The sequence below is a fragment of the Mesocricetus auratus genome, unplaced genomic scaffold (genome assembly GCF_017639785.1).
Source record: "Mesocricetus auratus isolate SY011 unplaced genomic scaffold, BCM_Maur_2.0 Super-Scaffold_4256, whole genome shotgun sequence".
Lineage (NCBI taxonomy): Eukaryota > Metazoa > Chordata > Mammalia > Rodentia > Cricetidae > Mesocricetus > Mesocricetus auratus.
Window position 1 is genome coordinate 46,437,064 of NW_024429182.1, and position 9,973 is coordinate 46,447,036.

Sequence of the window (9,973 nt, forward strand, 5' to 3'; positions counted from 1 at the left end):
ACATCAATTGGCAAGCTAAGCAATAGTGGAGGGACCACCTCGAATGCCCATTCCTGATAATGAACTTGATGTCTATAACCATCCGGGAGCCTTCATCCTGTGACTGATGGAAGCAGAGGCAAACACACAACTAAGCACTGAACTGAACCCAAGGAACCCAGTGACAGAGAGAGAGGAGTGATGAGCAAATTGGCAAAGAATGAGCTGGCAAAACCAGCAGAGACAGCTGATCTGAACAGGGGAGTGCTCTTGGACCCCAGACCGACAGTGGGGAGGCCAGCATGGGACTGATCTGGACCCCCCAAATGTGAGTGTCAGTGAGAATGCCTGGGCAACCTATGGGGCCCTGAGCTGTGGATCAGTGTCTATCCCTGGTATACAAACTGTCTTCATGTGCCTATAGCAGGAGACAAACATATTTGAGGGGACAAAACATAATTCTCTTAATTATTTTTTCTTTTTCTGTCTCTGCTATGTAATTATCCTTGTGCAAAGTGTGTAAATATATGGTTAGTTTAATAAGCAATATGACTGACCAATAGTCTACCATGATAAGGACAAAGTCATATTTGCCAGATATCTACCAAGAAAGTAGGATGTTTAGAAAGTAAGACAGCAAGCCATGAGTAATGTGACAAAGCATAGATAAGAACTATGGGTTAATTAAAATGTAAGGGTTAGTAACAAGCTTGAGCTATTGACCAAGACTTTATAAGTAATCTTAAGCTCTGAGTGTTTATTTGAGAGTGCCTGCTAGGCAGGAAATTTCTGCTTACATTATTTTTCTCTTTTCCATAAGACAAAAATTTCTGTGCAAGGGGGAAATCACCTCACAACCACAAATTGCATATTTTCCAGAAACAAATTACAATCTTTACACAGGAAGAAAATCACATTATGATCACAGTTATGTTTTTCTTAGAAACCTACAAGTAGTTATCTATTTTTTGGGTATTAATTTTTGCACCCAGATCAATGATTTTTTTATTGTTTAACCAAGTAGAAAACACACCAAATTAATTTCAGTCAGTTCATTTGTACTTTCAGGCAGCTGTCTGTGGTTTCAGTGTACCAAAATTCCTATCTTATCTGTTCTACAAAACCTCAAGCAAGTGGTCTAGCTCACCATCTATTCTTTTTTTTTACACATAATAGGGCATTTAATTTTTTTTCACAAATTTGTTGTTTCAAGGTGCATACCAAAGCCTGTGATTAATTCTATAAGCTATGTAGCCAAGAAATTCAAACCTATTCTTGTATGTAGGAACATAATTACTCTCTTTGATCAGCATCTTACTTTTCCACAGGCATAAGTCATGGGTCTATAATGCAAGACATTTCTTTGTTTTCATTTTCCACTCTTGGCATGTCTTACATCTAGAAAAAAGGAAGGTAACTTCTAGCCTTACTTTTACAATTCTTCTATGTCTTACTGGAATAATTTACAGAATAACCTAAACCATGTCCCTAATCATTTTTACTAACCACCTGCATGTTTAAATACTTGATCTAACTGAATGCCATAGCTCTTTAAGTTATCTTCATTATAATATGAAAATAAATTGAACATTGAGGAGTGGGATTTTCCCACGAAACAACCATACTCTATAAGATACATTGGAATTCTTTCAGAGAAGTAAACACACCATGCCAAATACACTAAGTACGCAAGAGCAGCCAGCAGGAAAAAGCACAACAGAAGCAAGGGGAATTCAGAAGACAAAGCCCAGAGGGATTTGCTTCTCTAGGATTAACCTATTATAGCTGTGCTATATGGTGCATTGTATTCCATTAGTTCCACTCTGTGTCCACCACCAGGTTTCCTTTTCACTTAAATGATTGTTTCTTCAGCAATGCAGATTTTTAGTTATATGAAATATCAACTGTCAGTTTTTGGCCTTAATTCTTCAGCAAATGAGAGTCCTATTTATAAAATTCTTTCCTACTTTATATCATGGATTAGGTATTATCTTCATTTTCTTCCATCAGTTTCAGTGTTACAAGTTACATGTTTATGTTTTGATCCATTTGGAGTTGAATTTCTGTAAGGTGACAGATAAGGGTCTAATATTATTCTTCATGTGGACATCCAGCTTTTCAAGCAGCATTTCTTGAAGATTCTTTCTTTTTAAAATACATACTTTTGATATCTCTGTCAAACATTAAGTGGCTACAATTATGTGTGCTCATGTTTCAGTTGACAATTTTATTCTGTTGCTCCTCATGTGTGCTTTTCTGCCAATGCCATATTGTTTTTATTGCTACATCAATAATATATCTTACAAATCTATAAATGTAATGTCTCCAGCATTGTAATTCTGTTCAACATAGTTTTTCCTATCTGCAGGAATTTGGGGTTATATATGAATTTTTAGGCTAGTTTATTTTTCATTCTGTGAAGAAGAAAATGGGGAGTTTGATTGGAATTGCACTGAATATGCAAATATCTTTTGATAGAATTGACATTTTCACAGTATTATTTATATCAAACCATGAGTATGCAATGTCTGTCTATTTTCTAGTGCCGTTCTTCAGAGGTTTCATATTTTTGTTGTAGAGTTTCTATACTTCCATGGTTAGGTTTATTCAAAGATATTTCATTTCTTTTGAGGTAATTTTGAATGGGAATATATTCATAATATCCTTCTCTGTGTTGGTGGTTGCTGTGATATGGACTATGACTAGCTGGTTCTGTTTCCTGCCACATTGTTGAATATGTGTATCATTCCTAGAAGTTTCCTCATGGGATTTATAGAATCACTAATAGAGTACCATGTCATATTTTGACTTGCCCCTTTCCTATTTGTGTCCATTTAATTTCTGTATTTTACCTTATGCTTCAACTACTATTTTGAACTTAATAAAAATCAGTAAGGATGGTATACATCCCATTCTCATTTATGACTTCAGTAAGTTTGCCTCAAGATTTTCTCCATTTATGATATTGTTGGTTGTGTGTTTCTTTCTATTGCCTCTCTGGTATGCTCATTAGTCTTGGGTAAAAAGTAATACCTTCTGTGTTTTCTTTAGGTTTGGTGTTAGATATAAAATTTTATGCTGTTCATTTTGTGGAAAGATTTTCTTTCTTCTTCTTCAATCATCAAAGATAGTTTTGCTAGGTATATTAATCTATGTTGGTCCTCATAGTCATTTAAGACTCAAAATGCCTTGATCCAGGATATTCTAGGTATTTATGGATTTCATGTCCTTCACCAAATTAGCTGTTTTTCTGATGGGCTTTCCTTTAGATGTGACCTGCTTGTTGTTTTTTCTCTGCTTTTATTTCTTCTGTTTTTTTTGGTCTTTGACTTTTTTATACTTTCCTTAATATGTATACTTTATGTTTTAGCTATGATGTTCCTTGAGAATATTATTTTCTGGTCTTGTCTATTTGATATTTTATGTGTATTTTCTTAGCTTGGTGAAGCATACTTCTATGATCTTGTTGGAGATCTGGTCTATGTCATTGACCTGTGATTCTTATCCCTGTTCTATAACTGTAATTCAAATGTTTGCTTTTTATCAAGGTGTCTCATATTTTCTGTGTCTTCTTTCCCTAACTTTAATTTTTTATATTCCTTGCTTATCTTCTCTAGATTCTCTATTTTATCTTTGAGTCCCATTATTCTATATTCTGCTTGATTCATTATACTTGAGAGATTTTCTTTGAGTTTTCCAGCTGGGTTATTGGGTTTCTAAATTTTATCATTTCACCTTCAGTATTATTCAATGTTTTCATCTCTCAAATGAATTTCATTCTCAGCTTCTGGATAGTATTCTTCATTTCCACAGAGCCTTATGTTTTTACTTCCTTAACTATAACTCTGATGTTTATTCTTTATAATCTATTTCTCTTCTATTTCATTGAGCTGCTTCTTTGTGTCCTCTTTAAACACCTTGAATTGTTAATGAAGTCTGTGTTATTTTTTAATTCTGTGTCCTTGGTTTCATCTAGGTAATTCTCATTTGCATGAATGTCTAAAAGACTGCTATAAATTGGAGAAAAGATACTAGCTTGATTTTTTGGAGTGCTGGTATTCTTGCGATGAGATTTGAGCATGTGGACACTTTTGTTCTGAGTTTATTAGACCTTGAGAGAACAATTCTCGACTTTACATAGAAAATCAAGAACATTTGTGCAGCACCTATAGGATATGACATTTTGTCAGTGAGAAACCCTTCCATTAATTTGTGTGTGACTGCTGAGTAATAAATAAAGGCCACCAGGGAGTCATTGCTCAGGAAAAACTACATGGGAGTGTGGATCTGGGAGTCCAGGATCATCAACATGATCATCCTGAGGTTCCCAACAGTCATGATCAAATAAATGAGAGTGAAGGTGATAAAGAAAGGGACCTGAAGCTCTGTGGTATTTGTTAACCCCACAAGAAAAAAATCTTAAAATATTCTCCATGGAATTCATTTAGTAATTGCTATGAGATATGCCTAGGAGGAGATGAACAAAAAATTGTTAGTTGATAATGTCAGAAAGAAAATATGAACAAGTTCTTGTGCCTATACTTTTTCTTTCTATCCAGAGGACAAGCTACATGCAAAATGACACACTGAATCTAGGTAGGAACAGAGAGTTTGATCATACAGAAATGCTACAAATGGTAATTCAAACTTTGTAGGCAGTGGCAGCCATAGGTGGTATAACAAAATTCTGGAGCTCAATTCCATTTGCTGTGAATTTAGAACTATATAGTCTGTTCTAAACAGACCATAGAGGTCTGGAGAATGGAGCAAGCCACTGCCACACCTTATCTCCTTAGTGTCTCTGCAGACAAGAAAAAGACTTACTGTTTCTCTCTGCTTATATCCTGTTTCTGTCTAGCCACCTTGCTTCCTGACTGTCTGTACAAATCTCAAACCTCTATATTTAGCTAGTGGCAAGTTTTCGTCTCTGATCTTCAGACAGGCTTTATTTGTACAAGCAAGATATCACCACATATACCCAGTCAGAATAATAAAATAAACAGAGTAAAGATTATACATAATGGGTTTTACAGTTCTGCAGTACCTCTTAACTTCACATGAATAAATTCATTCTGCCCTGAGATATTTTCCACCAAACTCAATTGGGAATGATCATTACTCACTCCTAGGATGTGATGACACAATAATATTTGAAGCATGATGAAGGTCAGGATGTAGCATCTTTTGTAAAATAAAACTTACATAAAATTCTTATTAGGGCAGGTTGCATGGGTAGTATAAATGGACATTGAAACTTTAAATTTAGGGCTCATTACAAATTGTGTGGTATATGATATTTTTATTGTAGTAAGTCAACTTAATATATTATTTTATTTATATTTTACAAACACAAGTTCAGTAAAGTATTACTAAAAGTGTATTCAGAAGAAAGTATGCTTTGCAAAATCATGGTGTCAAAAACTGTAAAATTCATTTCCTGTCTCTGACAGGTATACCAAGTTAATCATAATATAGTGTCTTAGGGTGTTGCTTAGGAATATACACCATTTCTTCCTCATTTTGAAGTTTTTAGTGAATGCTTTGACCTACAATTTGGGCCATTTGGGTTTCTATTTGATTTATGGGGCCTGTGTGTAGTGATTATTTGGATATATTCAAGCATGTCAAAAATTAAAGAGAAGTTTACTCGATTTCCTTCCATGGCTTGATTTTTTCAAGTAGGCTTATAATTTCCATTTTTGCCATCAAACAAGTCTGTATTACTTCTTTTGTGAGGAGGATATAGGAAGCATGAAGAGTTCCTTTGCTTCTGCCTATGGATTCTGTGCCCTCAATCAGTCTGTATTTCCTAATATATTTAGTTGTTCTCACTTTGATGATGCCTTAGGCGACACCTGCTAATTATATTTTTGGTTATAGTATGAAGTGGCCTTTTAAATCCCAAAATGATTTTAGTCTACAGTTGGGACTTAGTCATTTGCTTTTACATATTAAGGTAAGAAATTATGTAGTCTTGCCTTAAGGGCCTTCTAAATAAGAAGCATTTTTCATTTTATTTGCATATTGAATCTACACCTATATAGTAAATAATATGTAAGTTCTTTGCAAGTTATAAAAGAAACTATAGTTTTAAACGCAAACAATGGGAGCTGTTACTTTACATAGTGTATTTCATCTTTTCCTGGATGCTACATGTTGCTCAGTTCACAGTATCAATGCCTAACAGTTCATATTCTTTAAAAAAAAGTTACATAACCGTTTCACTAGTCAAATGAGTATAGGAATATCTACAGTCTCTAAAGTGACAAAGAATGTAATTGTAATTACACTTATACTCCTGAAAATTGCTCATAATAAAAGAAAATTATGAATGTGTTGTCGCCTTTTGAGCATCACTATCTCTGTAGAGTCAAATAGGCCTGAGAATGGAAATTCATAGGCCTGGAATAACACAGGATAACAGAAATAGTAATGGTTCAAGGTTAAGAAAATTTTTTCAAAATATTCAGGTTGTCATGTGTTCCAGCTGTTTAAGTCTTCTTAGCATTAGTTTTCATACCCGCACTTTCATTTGAAAAGTAAAGAAAGTCGGATATTTTACTGTCCTTGACAGTACTATTTTGCTATGTTATGACATTGGAATGCTTTTTGATTCTTCCTGGCATCATACAAATATGAAAGCATAGGAAATATGGAATCTGCTTCATATCCAAACACTGGTTCAATGTCTATATCCAGGAAAGCATCTATCTATTATCCTTTCCCATTTGTGAAGTACTCATATATAAAGGAACCAGAGCTTGTACCCTTGCAAACATGAAGGCAGAGATGGAAGCTTTGCCCATGTCTCAAGGGAAGCAGTATCATGTAGATGGTGATCTTTAAAGATTTATGATCCCACACTGGACTTTCACCCTGACCTTTGTGAGCACACAGAGGAAAGCATGTGAATTTGTTTGTGAAATGCTTATAAAAGAAAAGGAGAACAGAAGATCAGAATAAAGAACCCAATTTATCATATCATTGGAGAAAGCACGTATTTTTAAAGACAAAAATATTAGTGTATAGTTGAGACTCAGATAGCTCTAAGACAGAAGACTAGAGAGTTTTGCATATATACTGAGTATACTGAGTAATGACTAAAGGCATAGAAAGAATCTTACTGAAAACCTTAAACACCAATGATGTAGTAATAAAAATACAATTTATAAATGACTAAAGATCTAAGTAGACTTTTATCCAAGGTACATATATAAATATGTACATAACACACTTCAAACCATGTCAATATCATTAAATACTAGATATGTGCAAGCTAAAACCATAATTATATATCTCACCTACACAGGGTAGCCAAAGGAAAAAACAGAAAAAGGCAATCAAATGTTATCCAATACTACTGTAGAGAAATGTGTATCCAAATGTCTTTATGGGCCCATAAAAATAATTTGAGAAATAGTCAGGTAACTCAAAACCATCATCATATACTCATTTATGTTGCTATAAAGAAACAGCATGGACTGTGTGGTTCACAATGAGCATTATTTCTGGCAGTTCTGAGGCTTAATGCTTGCATACTCCATACAGCACAGCTGAGGTGGAAGAGGATGTAGCATGAGAGGGAAGCAGAGACTTGGGGTTTGCCGTATGGTCCTCTCTGTCCACTGTTCTAATCTCAAGGTCTAAGTAAGCCGAGGTTTGATCAGGAAAACAGCCTTGAGATCTTAGCAGTGTCTTTAGGGCCATGCTGCACTGTTCTGATTAATAGCAACCGACAGTGTCTGTTCTTGCTATTCATTCCCAAGTTATGAATATAGTTTGCTGAAATCCATGGAGTGAATAGTTTTAGAGGATATATTGTTCTTTACTACTGAAACTCATCTTCAGAACTATTTTAGACTCAAAGTCCAAAAAGGCATATGTCATGTTTTTATGTTAAAACAAAATTATGAGAATTAAAAGTGTTTGGGATGAAATTCTGGGATATACATTCTCTCAGGGTGTCTCAAAATGTTTGTTTAAAGTGCTGTTAAAAACTATAGATTTACACTGTATAAAAAATTGGAATGGAGATATACTTATTGGGCAACAGTTCATAGTTTCAATTATAGATAAACTCAGTTATGCCCTGGACCTATATAATAAAAAGGGAATTAACTGCTGAAAACTGTCCTCTGACCTCCATAGTGGAGTTGTGACTTACACACATACACACACACACATACACATATACACATGCATGCACACACGCACACCAAATAAACTGTATTTTCAAAAATCAGATATGTTAAACTATGATAATTAGCATATAAATGGCATGTGAGATTAGATTAAAAGATTTCATACCAATTATGTTAAACAATGTGATCGTGGCAGTATACAACATTATAATGTTGATTTTAAAATTGAATTGCTTCATATTTCTGCAGGACATTAACAATTTCCTATTAACTATTCATGCTGAAAATAAAGATAGAGATATCATGTGTAAAGGAGGATTAAAAGAAATATAGAATAAATAACTTAAGAAAAAATATTACAAGACAATATATATCTAATGGAAATTTTCAGTTTCAAACTGATTTGTAAATAACTGATTTAGCAAGATTATGATTTTGATTTTCCCACAACCTTCTTGAATGCAGTCTTGACCTCTTTGTTCCTAAGGCTGTAGACAAGAGGATTCAGCATGGGGATGACCATGGTGTAAAACACAGATGCAATTTTGTCAGTGTCCAGGGAATGGCTAGAGTTGGGTTGTAAGTACATGAAAATGATTGTTCCAAAAAAGATAGACACAGTGGTGAGGTGTGATGCACAGGTTGAGAAAGCTTTCTTCCGGCCCTCAACTGAGTGCATCCTTAGGATTGTAATGAAAATAAGCAGGTAAGAATTCAAGATAATGAAAAGAGTAAAAACAACATCAAATAAGGCCAATATAAAAACTATAATCTCATTTACATGGATATCAGAACAAGAAAGAGCCAGCAGCGGAGGTATGTCACAAAAAAAGTGATTAATCACATTGGAATGGCAGAAGGAGAGGTGGAAGGTGAAGGAAACATGGATGGAGGATTGCAGAAATCCACATATATAAGAGACAGTTACCATCAAAACACACATGGGATTTGTCATGGTGGTCGAGTAATGCAGGGGTTTGCACACAGCTGCATGACGGTCTAAGGCCATTGAGGCCAGAATGAAACTTTCAATAGTAGCAAAGGCTGCAAAGAAGAACATCTGGGCAGCACATGCTTTGGAGGATATCATCTTATCTCCAGTGAGAATCCCTTCCATTACCTTGGGAGTGACTGCTGAGGCATAAACACAGTCAACCAAGGAGAGATTACTGAGGAAAAAATACATGGGAGTATGGAGTCGGGCATCCATCAGAATCAACACAATCATCCCAAGGTTCCCAATTAATGTGATCAAATAAATGAGAGTGAAAATAATAAATAAAGGCAACTGTAGCTCCGGGGCATCTGTTAATCCAGCAAGAATAAATCCGGTTCCCTCTGAAATGTTCTCCATCAAAGCCATTTTGGTCTTGCCATGAAATGCACCTACAAAAAGATGAAGAAAAATTACAGTTTTTGAACTTAACCCTGAGATCTGAAATATGTGTCTTTTTTGTGCAAAGGCTTCATCTTTCTGTCTAGTGTGAAACTGTATGCAAGAAGATGACTTGAGTTCTGGGTAGAGACAATGTGTTCAGATGTAACGATGCAGAGAGGAACTGAAATTTCTTTGTTCATAGAAACTGACACAGGTGGTTCATAATATTCCTGTGAGGTTTACTTCTTTTTTTGGTGTATGTCTATACTACTCTTAGTAACAATGTTCATTATTAAGATAATAATTTCTGCTAACATTCTTGTCTAGGATGTACAATGAAAGATAAGTCAGCAGAAAACGTGATGTGGAGGCATGTTGCCTTGCCCTATTTTTCTATGATTAGCTGGCAGTGAGTTTTTCATCTCTAATAAATATCTCACCACCTGGAAGGTATCCAAAACCTAGGACTCTGTGT

The 9,973-nt window shown here is 34.9% G+C and overlaps 1 protein-coding gene across 1 annotated transcript; it reads right to left on the reverse strand.

Moving 5' to 3' along the window:
• Positions 1 to 1,712: 1,712 nt before the first annotated feature.
• LOC101828319 (olfactory receptor 5B12-like) lies at positions 1,713 to 9,483 on the reverse strand. The gene is made up of 2 exons (XM_005063792.3): positions 8,550 to 9,483; positions 1,713 to 1,732 (listed from the first exon to the last, which is right to left on the reverse strand). The coding sequence occupies exons 1-2, from the start codon at positions 9,481 to 9,483 to the stop codon at positions 1,713 to 1,715; spliced, it is 954 nt and encodes a 317-aa protein (XP_005063849.3).
• Between the last annotated feature and the right edge of the window lie 490 nt (positions 9,484 to 9,973).